Raw genomic sequence first — 18,342 nt, 5'->3', positions numbered from 1 at the left:
CAGGTGATCGTAGCATACCGGCAAGGTTCCAACATCTGCCTCCTCCAGCAGCTACATGGCATCTCATTGACTCCACCTATTCTCTTCTCCTCTATCTGCTTGGAACTCCCACCTTGCTCTACTCTGTGCTGCAATAGGCCCAAATCAGCTTCTTTATTAACCAGTGACATTCACAGCATACAGAGGGGAACCTCACATCAAGCTGTGGCTTTCTATAATGGCCACCATCTGATGTTTTTTAAGAAAAGCTTTTTTGATGAGAGGTAAGAACTATACTTATCTATGGATGAAGGGGTAAGTACTTATAATGTAGTTAGAAATTATACTGGTTTAGAAAAGAGGCATAAGTAAGTTCTCTAGGTTTTGTGACCTCACCAACCACACCCCAATAGTAGGTTATGTTTACAGTATCAGTCATGAATTAATTCCCTTCCGAGAATGCCTTAAGTCCAATTTGACAGCTGTTGGTTACTTCTAGCAAACAATGCCACTATTGCATCATTCAGGATTATCTTGTCATTCTGGTCTTTGTTGTGCTCTATAGGCATCACAGCTGGGTAGGACTACTGATCCCTCTTCTTCTTTGGCAGTTTCTAATACTATGAAAGCCATTCCTTAGGGAGGAGGCTTCCAGATCAGACCCAGTTCAATTCCTCTGTATCCAAAGAAAATGGTGTCTTCAGTAATAGGGTTTTGCCTTCAATTTCTGGGATACAACCACGGATAACAGCAATAGCCTATATTGCTTTGAAAGCATATAAAATACTATACTTCATTTAATAATCTAGACCAAAAGTCAAATATTGCACATTCCCTCTTTTTTGTAGATCCTAGTTCCAAATCTTTAAATGTGTGTATATAAGCTGGAGTAACTGTGAATACCAGGAAAGTAAATGGGGGCAATGGGGTGGGGGAGAAGGAGATCTACAGAGGGAATAGTTCCTAGTGCTAATAAGGGGGAACTGAGATAAAGGTAAGGTAAGGGCCTTAACTGAGTAGAGATGATGAAATACAATACATAAGGAGAGGAAAGGAAGACAAATAACATAAGGATGCTTTTTAAAGCCTTAGGGAATCAAATTATTTCATGTTTACTGAAAAAAACTATTTTACTAGCCCCATAATGGCTCCCTCAATCAAGATATCTCTTTCCTTGCTCTCTGTCTCTGTCCTTCCCTCATCTCGTCTGTCCCATTCCCTCAAGTTCTCCTCTCCATCCCCTTCTCACCTCCTACTCTCCTTCCACCCTCCCTTCTCCCCCACCCCCACATTCCAAATTTTCTCAGGAAATCTTGTCTATTTCCTCTTCCCAGGGGTAGCCATATATGTTTCTCTTAGGGTTCTCTGGGCTCATCGCCTATAGGCTGGTTATCCTTTGCTTTACAGCTAGTATCTACTTATGAGCGAGTACATACCATGTTTGTCCTTCTGGATCTGGGTTAATTCACTCAGAAATTTTTTCTAGTGCATCCATTTGCATGCAAATTTCAAGACGTCATTGTTTTCTTTACTGCTGAGTAGTACTCCATTGTGTAAATGTACCTCAATTTCGTTATCCATTCTTCAGGTGAGGGGCACCTAGGTAACCAAGTTCTGGCTATTATAAATAATGCTGCTATGAACACGGCTGAGCAAATGTCCTTGTGGTATGATTGTGTGTCCTTTGGGTATATGCGCAAGAATGGTATTGTGTGGTCTTGAGGTAGGTTGATTCCAAGTTTTCTGAGAAACCGCCATACTGATTTCCAAAGTAGCTGTACAAGTTCACACTCCCACTCTTCCTTTCCTCTCTAGTTAAGGCCCTTGCCTTACCTTTTTTTCTCAGCAATGGAGGCATGTTCCCCTTACTCTGCATCCTCTCCAGCACAACTATCATTGGTGATTTTTATCTTAGCCATTCTGACTGGTGTAAGATGGAAACCTGGCACTAGGGAAATTACCAAGAATCCACAAGGATGACCCCAGCTAAGACCCTAAGAAATTGTGAAGAGGGTGCCTGAAGTGACCTTCCCCTACAGTGAGATTGATGACTACCTTAATTGTCAACATAGAATCTTCATCCAGCAACTGATGGAAGCGGATGCAAAGATCCACAGGTAAGCACTGGGCTGAGCTTCCAGAGATCAGTTGAAGAGAGGGAGGACCGATGATATGAGCAAAGGGGTCAAGACCATGATGGGGATACCCACTGAAACAGCTGGCCTGAGCTAAGGGGTACTCACTGACTCTGGACTGACAGCACGGGGAGCAGCATAGGACCAAACTAGGTCCTCTGAATGTGTGGTCTGCCATAGCTGGGGCAGACTGTGGGGCCACTGGGAGTGTATAGGAAGTTAAGGTCTACCAGACCAAAAGGAGCCAACCTGGAGTCTGCCTGGAGCTGTCAAAGTTCTGTCTGTGCCTAGCCAATAAGGAGTGGCCAAGCAGTACTTCCTGAGTGCCTAGCAACAGGCCCTATCAAAGGTCCTGATCATACCTAGCCAATGAGACAGGAGCATGAGATATCACCTGTCAACAGATCAGAACGCCTGGGTGCCAGGAAGGTAGTAGGTATGTTTTTCCCTATTGTTAAATAAATGACTCTGCTGTAAACCTTCTACCTAACTCTTGGTGTCTGTGTTAGTTGGTGCCCCAAGAAAGACGTTAGGACCCAGCAACAGCAATGGAACCAGGGTTTATCCCTACTGCTTGAACTGGGTGGTTTTTTTTTTTTTTTGGAGTTCATTCTCTTTGGAAGGATACCTTACTCAACCTAGAAATAGTGGGGAGAGCCTTGGTCCTGCCTCAAAGTGATGTGCTAGACTTTGTTGACTCCTCATGGGAAGCCTTTCCTTCTCTAGGAGTGGATAGGGAAAGAGGGGAAGATGGAGGGAGCAGGAGGAGGGGAGTGAGAATTGTGGTTGGTATGTAAAATGAAAAAAGATTGTTTTTTAAAAAAATAATTAAAATACCTATTTTATTTGTAAATATATGTAGGTGTGTGTAGGTGGGGTGTGTGTGTGTGTGTGTGTGTGTGTGTGTGTGTGTGTGTGTGTAATTTAGATGAAGTTATGCCACTTGGGGTGACAATGCTTCCCCAAGAAGCCATAAACCATCTAACAAGCAAACAAACAAACAAAAACCCCTCCCAGTGACAGGCATAAAAAGCTTTCTTTTGAAGTGCTGAATAAAAGACACCTCTTGATACAGATTAAACTTATATGTTGAGGACTAAAAATTAGAAGAGGAATGTACTTTTGAATATCAATAAATGTGTCAGTTTGAATAGTGATGTAAGGAAGGAGTAGGCAGTGGCATGTTGCTGTGTGTCAGACTAGCCCTTTCTCCCTTGTTCCAGCTTCAGCAGAATTTAAAATGGCTGGTTGTGAGGCTGAGGACTCTAGAAAACCCAGGACAAAGGCAGATTCCTGCTTTCAGCCTGCCATCCTCAAGTTCTCTGTGGGCAGTATTCAAGGACATCTGAAGTCTCTGACAAGCACCCATGGATGTGTGGGTACACATGCTGCAGTGCACAACACAGCCATCCTGAACTAACTCCTGCACTGGCAGGAAATGTCCCAAATGACTTAAAGGTAATGTCTATCTCCATGTGTCTTACAACTTGCTATTTGTGGAAATGAACCATTAGGACTTTTAAGATTACATTTGCTGCTGGTGTGACACCATGCCCCATACCCACTAATCTCTGACTGAGAAGAAAAGGCAACAGAAGACAGATCAAGGATGTCTGGATTTCTTAGATTATCTCAGGACTCCACTCATTACAGTCAGCCAGTGCTGTTGAGTGCAGCATACTATGACACTATAAATCATAGCTTTGTCTTTGGTAATTGTACCTAAACAGGATGGACATTTACTTAGCTTTCTGACCAATCAAATATCTGTATTCAAATCTTAATCATACTTAATGGTTGTTGTACCTTCAAAGAAGCTACTGATTCTGAAATAGCAGGTTTGGAATGAGCTAACTGGTTTTTAGAAACTGGATTTTATGGTTGGGCTGTAGGGATGGCTCAGTGGTTAAATGTATAGACTATTCTTGCAGAGGATTCAAGTTCAGTCCCAACACACACATTACAGCTCACAACCTCCTGTAACTCCAACTCTAGAAAATCCCACACGCTGTTCACACCTCTGTGGGCACCTGCACAAATCCATACATATAAACATAATAAAATGAAGTTTTAAAATTCAATTTTCATTGTGATACAGAAGTAACAATAACAGGCATACACATTCCAAACTTAGAAAATAAATACAGAAAGCTCATAGGTCTGTTGTACAGATATAGGCAGTATGAGTCAGTCTTCTGTGCACAGCACAAAGTTTAATATTTTAATATCGGAATATGTTATAACAAAAGGTCTCAAAATTTTGTTTCACTATTTTTAAATTTATAAAGAAAAAATGTGAAAACTTAAAATTAGCAACATTCTGTACTACCCATGTTAAACAATTTTTCTTGCTATTTCATCACAGATATTTGAAAGTTGTCAATGAGATAATACTTTGTTTTTGTTTTTTAACGTTTTTATTTTTTAATGCTGTTGGGATGTTACCAAGGGCTTGCATGGGCTAAACAAGTGCTCTGCCACTAAGCTCTAACCCCAGCCCCATATTATTCTCCTAGAAATATAACTACATTGCTAAAGATGGGTTCACTTAGCAAAATGACAATAGTAGGCTCTGTGCCCAGAGAGAACTCTCTGCTTGGGGACTACTAATCACACCGCTCTGTAAACACCTAGATTGTTCCTCACTGCCCCCACACAATACCCACTTGAGCTCTCTTCCCTGGTATCTGTCTTCCTGAATCACATTCCTTCAGCCATCTTAAAAAGAAAGGTTCTTCTGTTTCTTTAAAGGTTCTTTCACTGGTCACTCCACTTATTTAGTCTTCTTAGTCTGAAGGCATAAAACATTGAGATGGAAGTTCTTGCCTCCTGCCTTCCCTTCTAGTACTATTTTAGTAATCAAAATCCTACCATGAGGAGCACTTGGTGTGAGAATCAGGAAAATTAGTATTATAAATAGGAAAGTTCTTGGGTACATTCATCTATAGGAATCCCCAACTCATCAACTATACTACTGATAGAAAACTTGAAAGATAATATTTTGGCATACATACCAACTTTTTCCTTATTAAACACAGTCATGTAAAAGTCATGGCTCTATCACAATTTCCACAAGAAATTTGGCATAAGATCAATACTATTGAAGGGTCTTAGCTATTTAAGCATCAGATAATCACTAAGGTTAAAAAATAACAACCCCTTAGCAGAGTATTGACCTATAGGGGTAAATGTAAATTCTGTGGATAGAGATTTACTTAATTTATATGTGAGCTAGTAAATTTAACTCTTATTTAACATTGCTCTATCGGTTTGCTGAAATTGCCTTTTGGTTGCCTGTGCTATGAATAAGTCGTTCAAATAGAAAAAAAATCACTTCCTCTGGACTGAATCATACTCTGGTTTCTGGAGGAACCAAAGCACCTGATGTTGTTTTCACTTATTACTCATCTTACTAAAGATAAGTTGTGCTTCGTGTGGGAGAATTGTCTGTATTCTGTCAATCATGTTTTAAATAAACACTGATTGCCCAGGCAGGAAGTATAGGTGGGTCAATCAGACAGAAAGTAGAGGTGGGGCGATGAGAACAGGAGTATTTTGGGAAGCAGGAAGCTCCCTCCGCAGTTCTGCCCAGATCACTGAAGAAGCAAGATGTGAGCTGCCCTGCTGAGAAAGGTACTGAGCCATGTGGCTAACATAGATAGGAATAATGGGTTAATATAAGCTACAAGAGCTAATAAGTAGCATGAGCTAATGGGCCAATCAGTTTTATAACTTATGGAGATCTCTGTGTGATTTTCTTTGGGGCTTGCCGGCTGTGGGAAACTGGGCAGGACATAAACCCCAGCAAGCAGGACACCTCATGTTACATGTGTTTTTTTGAATTTCTTCCCTTTCCTAACTCTGGAGTCCCATATGCATAACCTAATCCAGATGTTCATATCACTGTGGTATTTAATGCAAGAGGAGTCAAATAAATGGTACTTTTATGGTAAAAAAAAAACAATCTACCTCATCTCTCTCAAATGATAAAAGTACATTGAGCTATTTTATTTTGATTTTTGTTTTGTAGTGCTATGGATAGTATCTCTGTATATGCTAACCAAGTGCTCCACCACTGAGCTACATACCCAGCCCTAGATATACTTTTGTTGTCTGTAAAACATAATGAGAACATGGTAGCATGTCACTATTCATTGGTTACATGCTTTGATAGACAGTATCCCTTTGTAGAAAATAATATATTTTTATTTATTACAATCTAGGTCTTACTTATTTATATTATATAACATGAATTTTTTAAATCCAAAAATGTAGAAAATTTTAGGTCTCATTCAGAGCTATTAATAAATGGAATAATTTTAATAATACCTCATTGGTTTCTCTTCTAAATGCCTGGTGGTGCTACTAAAATATAAACCTCATTAGAATCTTTATGGATATATTTTCATAATCACAGGTATATTTCCAAGGTCAGTTTGATGGTTCATATACAGCAAAAAGTTCAAAACCATTTAACAGAGCAAAAGAAGAATTCAGAAATATCTCAGTTTTCTACAATAAAACCTGCCATGAGGCAATAAAAATGATCTCATGAGAGAGTGAACAAGAAGGAGCAAAGAAGTGAAGAAGGAAATGAAACAAACTGAAAACCTGGACAATTTGAAAGTCCAAGCCAATGTATGTGCAATTAGTTTTTAGCCAATGCATGTGCAATTAATTTTTACTTTCAGTTCTTCAAGGGAGACAATTATTGTAACATATAGACTGTAACTTGAATCATATAATATAGAAATGAAGTAGCAGATGAGAGCAATTTGGTAACATTCAAGGCAGGACTTTAAGGTGGGTGTTCTATTGTTTCCTAACCACTAAGCCCTTGGAAAAGTAATAAGTGTTTTAGAAATAAAAAGATGGTTTGACAAGCTAGGAAACTGTCAGCTGCAACAAAACTGACTTCTGTTTTGTGTTTTGCTATAGGACTTCAAAGCCTTTAGTGGGTTTGTGTGCACTGTCAATCTCCTAGTGGGGGTTAGGCAAAAAGGCTTGCAAATTCATCTTACCACAGAGCCCTATTAATATCTACCAGACTGTTTCATCCCAAGTAGTTTTGGAAACACTCTGATGTCACATACAGGTGGCTATTTAGTTGTTCCTAGTTTGGCATGGCACAAAACTAAATACAACCACATGTTTATTGTCCAGGACTTTATATATTAAATAGATGTGTCCCATTTACAGTGAACAAAGGAGAGCGAGAAGAGGGAAGCAGTCTGGGGATTTTCTGCCTACATTCCTTACACACCTGCTCCTGTAGTCTAAATCTGGAAGTTGGGGCTGAATGCTGGGCTCAACGCTTATGATTTTCTGGGAAATACGGTAGACAGGAAAGCAGACTAATTCACTAATGTTGACTTGAGAATCTCCAGTCTCCCTGTCAAATCCTCCATCATTAAGTCCCACGCAGTCAAGACACTCCAGGCAACCAGCTCAGATAAGGACAGCTGGTAGCAGCAGTGCTTTCTAGATAAGCATCCCCAAATGCCTGCTAATGCTATTGTGACCAAATCCAGCTTTGCTGTTGGTGAAAAGTGGGAGTCTCAACTTCTCCATGCCTTCTGCAGGGTGGTGTGCATTAAGTCTCGGTTACAAATGAGCACAAAAGATCTACTGTTTGTCTTGATGTAGATATAATTAGATTCCAGGATTGAGAGAGTGGCAGTGTAAAGACTTTGGTCTGGGAGAGGCTCTACTATTTACTAGCTATGGCCCCGTGATAACTTGCTTAAACCTGTCATGCTCCAACTTCCTTGTCAATTAAAAAAAATAATATTAGTATTTATTTCATTAGGGTTTGGAGTGATTAAATTATGCATTAAGGTGATTAGTGCAAGTCTAATCTGATACAGATAATCAATTAACACAACTAATAATTTTGAATAAGCACAAAGTATAACAAAGGAAATATTTGGGATAGAACTATAGTTTGACATTAGACAATCAGCAGGAACCCAATTACCACTTCTTAACAGATAAATTTCTCTTAAAGTTTTAAGAATTCACATTTGTATATATGCAGATCAGGAAGAACTGGGCTCCCTATAACCCTTCACAGTGAAGCAAGAAGCCAATACCTCATGGTAATTGCATCTCTTGATTGAGTGGCTGCTAAAGAAACATGCAACTGTCTGAAGAAAGGACAAGCAAATGTTACAAATCATTTCCAAGACTGATCCTGAGACTTGTCATGTGGAAAGGTATACTATGATCCACATGGAGCAGCAAAATAAAAACTGTGACTCTCTGTAAAGCAAATTCCCAATATTTTCCACCAACAGCTAGAAGGGCTCTTTAAAGCAAAATTTTCCTTGGTAGTAATAACGAGTGATTCACAGCACCTTACTCCATGGATTTGTTGCCCGTTCTCATTTTCAATTCTTGATGGTGAAGGCCGTGGTAGCACAGGCAAAGTGGAAAAATTAATTTACAGGTGAAACACACTGTCCCTCTCCAGCTGTTTCAGTTTATTAAATCTGAGTGGAAAGAACATCCTTAAGAAAGTACCATAGACCCACCCAAACTACAGCACTAACCCCATGCTAAGGGTTACTTTTAGTATATGTGGAATTAACATAGCTCCTAAACTGCTGTTGAACATATGGTTGCCCAGGCTGCACGTACTATATGGACTAATTATACTCCAAATGGAGTACGCTGACTCCAATTATAGACACACTCCTTATACTTCTCTATGTGTAGAAAAACCTCATGCAACTGTCAAGAACCAGAACTGAAAGTATGGCTGGTAGCATACTAAAGAAACTCCACTTCCACAGGAACCTGTAAAGCTGCTGGAATTCAGAGAAATCAGCTTCTCTCTATTTTCTTAATCCAGAAGTTATCTGATGACTCCAGTGTAGTGATTAATCCTCGCAAAGCAGCATAGTGGTAAGATAACAGTTTGCAGAAATCAAATTTGTGACCTACTTGTGTTTGACAAGGTCTTGGAGGAAGTGCCGGTGGTGGGGGTAACAATCCTGAGTTAGTAGCTGAAAAAAAGAAAAATACAGTGTTAAGAACCAACTTCCCCTAAAAAGACAAGATGGAGTCAACTAATAACAATGAAGGCACTTAACACATTTACATTTATTAAATCCCTTGGAAGACTTGATTTTTTCCAAGTACAGCAAAATTATGTTATAAACTGAGGTATCCATCAACAGATAGATAAATCAAGAAACTATGGCATATATACACAGTGTAGTCTTAGTAATAAAGTAGAATGAAAGTATGTCATGTGCTGGAAAAGGATGCAACTAAAAATCATCCTATTAAGTGAAATAAGTCAGACTCAGAAAGACAAATACCACGTGATTTTTTTCTCATTTATGGATCCTAGATTGTACATAGATACATAAAGTCATGGATATGAAAAGGAAACTAAAGGAAGAGAAGACCCACCAGAAGAGGTGAAATGGAGGACTAACAGGAGAGAAGGGAGGGTGAACATGGTCAAAGCACATGATATACTTGAAAGAAAGAGATTAACACACAATGAATATATTCCAATAAAAAGAGTCCATGCTGTTTACAATCCCCTTTTCATTTTACTCAAAATTCAAGTATTTACATAACTGGTAGTGATTAAGACAGGATAAAATAGTAAGGAAAACATTTTTTAAAAACCAAAGACTGGATTTAGCATGGAAAATGTGGTCGAGTCCTTATTCTGATGTGAACTACTCAGTTTTAAATAAACCAGGTTCAAGTAAACCAGACCAGAAAGAATCTTCTTTGGCTTCTCATATTTCTCACTAGCTTTCAGCCATTACTGCTCATTAGTTTAGTGCATAGGCTGCAGAAAAGGAAGAGGGCCTGGACTCGGCAGCTCCGCTACCTGGGAAGAAATGGGGTGTACAGCAGTAGAAGAAATCAAAAACGATGGGCTAACTTTATTTATTTCAAGGATCTCTCTTTTTTTCTCTCTGATCATTACTATCAAGGATAACTAAATATGTTTCTAAAATAATCTGACTACATTTAAAGAATCTTTTGAAAGAAAGTTAAGTCTAATGTTTTCTTTGATTTTACAAGAAACAAAGAATATCTGGAAAGCCAAGATCATCTGAATTCTAACTTAACAATGCAAATAAACAGCTGCCATGGAATTCTAAATGAAATTCATGATCATATACAAGAAATAATTTTAGAACCATACACTGGCAAGTTAAACTATATTCTTTACCAACTATTCTGAAAACACTGTATCTATATAACTGTAAATAGTTTATTCAGAAGACTTTGACAACTGTGCTAATATTAGATAATATTCTGTGCCTTAAAAGCAAGTAGCCCCCAAAGGCCCAAGGACCATCATTGAAGAGAGGGCAGAAAAGACTGTTAGAGTCAGAAGTTGGGGAGATCAGTAGCAAAACAATATCTTCTAGCCTCGACAGGGCTGCCTCACTTGTGAATCCGCAGAAGACATGGTTGCCTGCATGAAAGTTGCCCAAGGCCAAGCCGGTCAACATCCCAACATGGAGGAAGAAGGAGCACATGAAGACTATCTGACAGCAGACAGCTTCTGGAGGACAGAGAGTCAGTTTTCATGACTATGTGGCTGTTGGTAAGTTCGCTATGCTCCAGTAGATGTCCCTATACCCAGAAGTATTTGGGAAGCACAAATTAAACTCAGTGGGTTATTAAAAGGGGGTACATGAAATTGGGGGAGTGGGTGATAGCTCAGGGAGGAGTGAAAATAATCATGACTAAAACACACCAAATGAAACTCTCATAGAATTAATGAAAGTATTATACTTTTTTAAAACAAGTAATAGTATATAGCAAAAGCATATATATTCTTGTAATGTTATACGAATTTGGCCTTTCTGCATCAGACAAGCATAAAGATGGAGCCTGGTGATTTTCACAGATGTAACTCAGAATAACATCACAGAAATCTTTATTCTTGGCTAGTTCATGGATATATTACAACCAAGTATGTCCACTTTTCATTACGATTTGTAAAATACATCAGTGGGTCATAACTCACAGGCTGTAAAGGCATCAGTAATAGTATGTGCAGTAGAGAATGTTCATAGCCATAAGGATAGCCCATCTCAGGGCCCCTAATAAACAGGTCCTCACAGGCTAGACCTATAAATAGGTCTTTAAAGTACTACCCAGTTACCTTTTTTTTTTTTTTTTGGTTTTTGAGACTGGGCTTCTCTGTCTGTAGCTTTGGAGCCTGTCCTGAAACTAGCTCTTGTAGACCAGGCTGGCCTTGAACTCACAGAGATCTGCCTGCCTCTGCCTCCCAAATGCTGGGATTAAAGGCACGTGCCACCACCGCCCGCCCGCCCGCCCTACCAGTTACTTTTAAGACAAAACAAATAAACAAGCAACAGCTGTGCACCTTTATAAAGAAAACGCCAAACAACTGCACTAGAATAAACAGTGCAGTTATCAAATAAATGACTGCTCAAGAAATGATAAACCACTTAAATAAACTGACTCAACTTCCAGTCAAAATGGAGTAATAAAGACCACATGCCCTCACCAAGCTGCAGCAATCAAACACAGAAAAACATATGAAACAACAACTCCCATGACACTGGGACAAAACATATAAGAAGTTTTGAAACACAAGAAAATTAACCAATGAAGATGGTGACCTCTGAGAGACAGGAAACAAAGAAGGAGGGACCCTATGACTGACTCCATTCACTATCTTGAGAGCTGCTACAGAAATAATATAAATCCATATCCATGCCCAACTTTGCTATTTTAAAAATAATTATTACATTTTATTGATTTGTTTCACTGGAGAAATTTCCCCAAATATGAAGAAACAATTTTAAGTTGTAAAACATTAAGATCATTTAAAATGGAATCCTAAAATAATCATAGATACATACCTACAATCCCAACACACAGGAGCTGAGGCAAGAAGTATGCCACAAGTCTGAAGCCAGCCTGGGATACTTATAATTGAGACCTTGTCTCAATCATTCAATCAATCAATCACATACACACATACAGAGAGAGAGAGAGAGAGAGAGAGAGAGACACCAAGCCATATTGCAGATTTTCACAACTAAACTTCAAGCAGCATAGGGCTGGGTGCACTCTTCATCCTGAATCTTTTAAAAGAGAGATTAGTTATGTTTCTTGGGAAATACTAAGATTAAGGGAAACCAAATATGCTGTATCATAAATATCAACAGATTTGTCTTCTCTTTTCAGTACCTTTACTACTTTTTTCTAGTCATGCATACTTACCTAACACACATACTATAAGTCTGAATCAATATTTTAAATATTTATTGATTTTTATTTTATGTGCATCACTGTTTTCCTACATATATGTCTGTGAACTACATGAAACAAGTGCCTGTGGAAGCCAGAAGAGGGTGTCAATCCCCTGGAACTGGAGTTACAGACTTTTGTGAGCCACCATTTAAGTTTTGGGAATTGAACCCTGGTCCTCGGGCATAAAAACCATTACTCTTAACCCCTGAGCTACCTCTCCAACACCAAGGCAGAAATTAAATGGTGATAATGGGAACTAGGCAGTGCTGCCTCATATCTGTGATCCCAGCACTGGGAAGGCTAACACAGCAGGACCTTAAGTTCAAAGCCAACCTAGGTTATACAGCAAGTCCCTGTCTCAAAAGCAAATAAATATTTTTGTAAATGCTGATAATGGGTCTATCATTCTTTTTCCTTCAAAAAGAAATATCTATGTGTTCATACAACAGTGTTTTCCATAGGTTTACTGTAGATAACCTTTAATAGATTATGAAAATTATCATCTATTCTTTTGATATTTTCCTATGATAACATGCTGGCGAACTTTAGCTAGCCCTGTAATTGCTTCCATTCATATGATGGTATGATTTCTTATAATATGATAATGTGCTAAATGCCATCGTAGACTTTCTAACATGAAAGCAAGACCTAACTCAAGTTGCTCAGATTTTTCTATCTCCTAGGTAGACTTGGCTAATATTTAGTTTAGGATATTTTATAACCATATATAGGTGACAATGACAGTCATGATTTTCCTTTCTCATATGACCATTGATTATGCTTAGAACAGGCTGTATAGAGTAAGAAATTGTTTCTTAAATATCAAGTTAAAACTTTCTAGTAGAGGCTTCTGGCAGTAAGATTTGTAGTTAATGGTTCCATTTATTTGTTATAGGACTGACTATTCAAGCTTTCTAATTTTTAAGCCACTTTGGAAAATGGTTTTCCTGGATGTTTGTACACTATGCTTAAATTTTCAAATTTAGTGACATGGCAATTGATCATGTTATGATCATCTTAATCTCTGCACATGTAACTATCCTTTCCCATTCCTAATATTGTTTGTGTCATTGCCATAGCTTTCCTTCATTAATCTCATCTGATATCTGCTATTGTGTTATGTCACCCTTTTCAAAGCACCAACTTTTAACTTTATAATTACCATGTCTATTCTTGGTTGTTAACTTGACTAAATCTAATATTAACTAAAATCCATAAACGGAGGGCACAACTGTGAAGGATATTTGCTTAATTTGAAGTAGAAAATCCACTTCTTTTTGATGTTGTTGTTATGGGGTTTTTGTTTTGTTTTGTTTGTGTTTTGGATGTTTGCTTTGTTTTTGGAGACAGGGTTTCTCTGTGTAACAGCCCTGGCTGTCCTAGAACTCACTCTATAGGCTGGTCTAGTTTACTCAGGCTAGGCTGCCTACCTCTGCCTCCCAGATGCTGGGGTTGAAGGCCACCACAACTAGCTGGAAGATCCACTTCAAATCCAGTCTTTAAGGTAGGAAAACATTCCTTTAATCCAGATCGTTTGAGCTGGGAAAAGATAGACCTTTAACCCAGATCTTTTGAGCTGGGAAGACACACTTTAAATCTAGGTCACACTTTCTGCTGGAAGCCTACATAAGACATGGCAGAAGGAAGCTTTTGTTCTTTGCCTGCTTGTTCTCACCTTGCTAGAAAGTCCATTCCTTCACAGACATTAGAGCTTACTTCTTCAGGATTCCAGTGTTCACTAAAGACCAGCTGACACCTCCAGCCTTATATAGACTGGGAAACTGCTGGATTCTTGGACATTCTGTTCATAGGCAGCCATTGTTAGATTAGTCCATAAAACATTCTGATATATCTCCTTTCTATATATATGGAGATAGATTCATTCTACAAATTTTGTTACTTAGAGAATCCTGATTAATACAACAATCCTCTATATTGTGTGCTTTTATATTTCATTAATCTTCCATTTACATGCTTTGGTCTTGTCTTGTTCTACTTTAAATTGGTTTCTTCGACTATTGGTTTATAGCTTTTCTCTTTTTATAATGTAAGATAGGATTATAAGTTTATTTTAACCATTTCTTTACTAAAATTTCCTGTTTTGTATGTGGTTATCATTAAGTGTTTAAAAACTTCTTAATACCCTTTCTGATTTCTTTTATTTTTCACTCCTTTTCCCTCAAGTTTATTTCTTTTTTTAATTTATTTATTTATTAAAAATTTCCACCTCCTCCCTGCCTCCCTTTTCCCTCCCCCTCCCTCCCTCCCCCTCCCTCTCTAGTCTTAAGAGCAGTCAGGGTTCCCTGCCCCATGGGAAGTCCAAGGTCCTTCCCCCTCCATCCAGGTCTAGGAAGGTGAGCATCCAAACAAACCAGGCTCCCACAAGGCCAGTCCATGCAGTAGAAAAAAACCCAGTGCCATTGTCCTTGGCTTCTCAGTCAGTCTTCATTGACAGCCACATTCAGAGTGTCCATTTTGATCACATGCTCCATCACTCCCAGTTCAGCTGGCCTTGGTGAGCTCCCATTAGATCAGTCCCACAGTCTCAGTGGGTGAACACACCCCTCGTGATCCTGACTTCCTTTCTTTAATGATGTTACCTTCTATCTTGACTGAATCCTAAGGTTTCCTTATTGAAAATCTATTAATAGCAAATTGGGTTATTGATTTACTATTTTCCCATAACATGTTGAGGATATAATTTCACTGTCTTTTGACTTCCATTATTATTGTTGAAAAGTCAGCTGTCAGTCAAATCATTGGTCTTCATTAGTTATTAGTTTTCTCTCTGTTTCAAGAACTCTCTTTTTGATACTCTAGAATATCAAACTTCCCTGTATCTATACATATAACACTATATCTTGTTCTTTTCTTACATTCCTGAGCTTTTATGAAACTTCTGAACTATGTGGTATCCTGAATTGACTTTGGCCAATCCTCAGTATTTGACTATTGTCTTCCTTTTTCTCTTATTTCTTCAAGAGATTTGTCTAACTGTGATGTTAGGACAGTTTTCTGAGATTTGTTTTCCAATTAAACAATTGTCTCTTCAGCTATACTTATTACTCTGTGAATCTAGTCCGTGAATTGTAGACACAAAGTATTTTGTTTTGTTATCTTCTTGGTTTTTTATTTGTTTTGATAATTTTTGAGACACAATCCTTCTATATATAGTCCAAGACGGCCTTGAACACACTTCGTAGCACAGGCAGTCTCAAACTTTTCATTTTTCATGCCTCAGTCTCCAAAGTGCTGTAACTCCATGAATGTGCCATGACACCTGACTGCTGCTTTTAACATACTAAATATACTTAGCAATTCTGTTATCCGAATCCTTTGTGTTTACTACTAGCTGTTGCTTCTTCTGGTTCTCACTGTGTTTCAATTCCTAATGTGTCTGGTAACCTTCGAGACTAAACTTGTATTCTTCAGAACTTTGCCTGTGGTAATACTTGAAGTCTGAGTACAAAGTGGATCCCTCATCTCTCTTTTGTTTCTGCCATATACAACCTGAGGTGGAAGTGCTATTAATTCCTAGCTTTTGCTGTCTGATCCAAACATACACTTTTTTAGTACAGATATCAGTTTGAATACATGCAGCTAATCTCACTCTTAGCTCATTAATACAAAGGAGAAGGTAGTGGTCTAACTGCTTTTTAAATTTGAAACTGATAAATTGGAAAAATAAAGGGTAGGTTACTGCATAAGCTTGAGAGAGCAGTTGGATAAGAAAACTATGCATATGCTCTAGATGTTAAAACCTTTCAGACCACTTCCTTTCTATTCCCTGAGAATGATATCCAAAGATTAGAAGAATGTTTTCCAAGGAATCTCATCAGTCAAGAAAATAGATCAAAAGATACTGACAGAAAGAAACTACCAATGATACAACCTTGCCAGATCCCTCTACCATTATACCCACATTTGACAAGTCTCATTCTTTCATTCATATATTCTATGTCAGCATATCTCTCATTCTTAAATACAACCAGGTGATAAAGCATTACTAGGTATCTGCAGAAAATATTGTGACATAAGGTACTGTGAGAGTAAAAATTACATTTTAAGTTTTAATTACTATGTCGTGGAGATCCAGGGAACCAAAAATGCCTCTGATCTGCAAGCCCCTTGCCCAAGGACAGACAGTTCCTGAAATGCAGGAGGCTGTTGTTTATAGGAGATAATAAATCACATGTTTTTCACTCCCCTAAATAAGTTTGTTTGACCCATCTGCACTGGATGCACTTGATCACATGTGGGCAAGAGGTTCACAGGATAGAGGAATGTCAGGATGTATGTTTGTCCCAGATTGGACTTGATGGGAAATGCAATGAATTATGGATTTCTTTCTTAAAGCACTACAAACTGTGATTCTGGGCCAATTTCCCTGGAACCTGAGTATGGATCTGATCAAGACCATCCACCTGGACAGTATTTGATTAAAGCTTGCTTTAGATTTGCTTTAAACTGTGATACTGGTCTTATTCTTGATCAGTGGAATTAAGAATACAGAATAAATAATAATAAAAAAGTAATTTCAAAGAGAGTAGACCTGTACTAAGAGAACACTTTAAATTATATATTATTAGTATCATAAAATTGATCATCAACTTAGTCCAGAAATATTTAAACAATTACTATGAATTAGGCATTGTTTGGGGTGCTACAAAAACACTAGAGGGGAGGCAAGGGCTGGAAAATCTTTATCCTTATAAATCTTATACACTACTGAGAAGATACAGGATAGAGAGTGAGAGATGAAATCTTAAGTAGAGTCATCAAGTAAAGTTGCAATAAAAAGCACTGTTTAGAAAGATGAGATAATTGGAAGCTATTGAAAAAAGGAATATTCAGAAAATTAAAAAGCACTCAGAAATTAAAATACAATAGCAAAAAGTGAAAGCTCAATAGAAAGTTTCACAGATAATCTTAGGAAATTTCCCAGAAAGTAGAGTAATATTCAAATAAAAGTTCCACAGAGAGGACAGAAAATATAAAAAAAGGAATCTATTAAATGGTTTAATAAAATTTTCCAGAAATGAACAGTATGAGCTTCTAAATTAAAAGGCCCCACTGAGAACCCAAGACAATGGAAGAAACAGAAGTATGGAAAGACACATCATCACAAAAATAATGGAATTAGAAAATGTCTACATGTTTTTGGCAGGGAATGGGAAAGAGGGCAAGCCACATACAAAGTAACAGATATCTAAAGGGTGTTAGAATTTTTATGTACCTTGAGAACATAGAATTCATTGAAGCAATTGTATCAGAATTTCAAAGAAAATTTAGATGATGGTTATATACTTGAAGTTTGAATGTGAATGTCTTCCCATAGGCTCCTGTGTTGGAGCACTCTGTCTCAAACAGGTGATAAAGTTTGGGAAGACTGAAGCCTTGCCTCAGAAAGTAGGCCACTAGGGTAGACCTTGAGATTTTACAGCCTAGCCTCACTTCCTGAACTCTCTTTGCTTCCTGGTCCATTTCCACATGATGATAATGGTTCAGTTACCATAAACATCACCATGCCTTTCCCACCATAATGGCCTAAACTTTCTAAAACCATGAGATAAAATAAACAAGTCCACCATTAAACTGCTTTTGGAAGTATTTTCAGTAAGAGTATGCAAAAGTTGAGAACTGCGGACTAGAGAAGCTCTTTGATTGTATAGTCAGGGCTTAATGAGCCATTTTGCTGGGGACTTATGAGACTGAAATGGCAGTGGACACACAGACTGTAAAGACAAGGCCCATGAGGTGAGACCTGAGCTAGAGGCCATTCACATTAGCTTATGGTAAAAAAAAAAATCTGGTTGCAGTCTACCCATGTCCTAGAAACTGGAGTTAGGTTGAATTAAACTGTAATGGATTAATTTATTTGATGGAGAAAATTTCAAAACAGTTAACATTCAGGCGGTGACATGTTTATTGCATGTTACATGGATTCAGATTCATAGTG

The 18,342-nt window shown here is 38.1% G+C and overlaps 1 protein-coding gene across 11 annotated transcripts in view; it reads right to left on the bottom strand.

The window, feature by feature from the left end:
* Reps2 (RALBP1 associated Eps domain containing 2) overlaps positions 1-18,342 on the bottom strand; it is a 267,555-nt gene that overhangs the window by 61,372 nt on the left and 187,841 nt on the right. For all 11 annotated transcript variants that reach the window (XM_048440655.3, XM_048440653.3, XM_085684732.2 and 8 more), the window contains one exon: positions 9,060-9,121. In XM_048440655.3, the coding sequence (XP_048296612.1) occupies positions 9,060-9,121 (62 nt within the window). The remainder of the gene's footprint in view (positions 1-9,059; positions 9,122-18,342) is intronic.

This window comes from Myodes glareolus, chromosome X (genome assembly GCF_982192425.1).
Source record: "Myodes glareolus chromosome X, mMyoGla1.1, whole genome shotgun sequence".
NCBI lineage: Eukaryota > Metazoa > Chordata > Mammalia > Rodentia > Cricetidae > Myodes > Myodes glareolus.
Note: the sequence above shows the minus strand (reverse complement) of the source record. Positions and strands in the feature narration are given on the sequence as shown.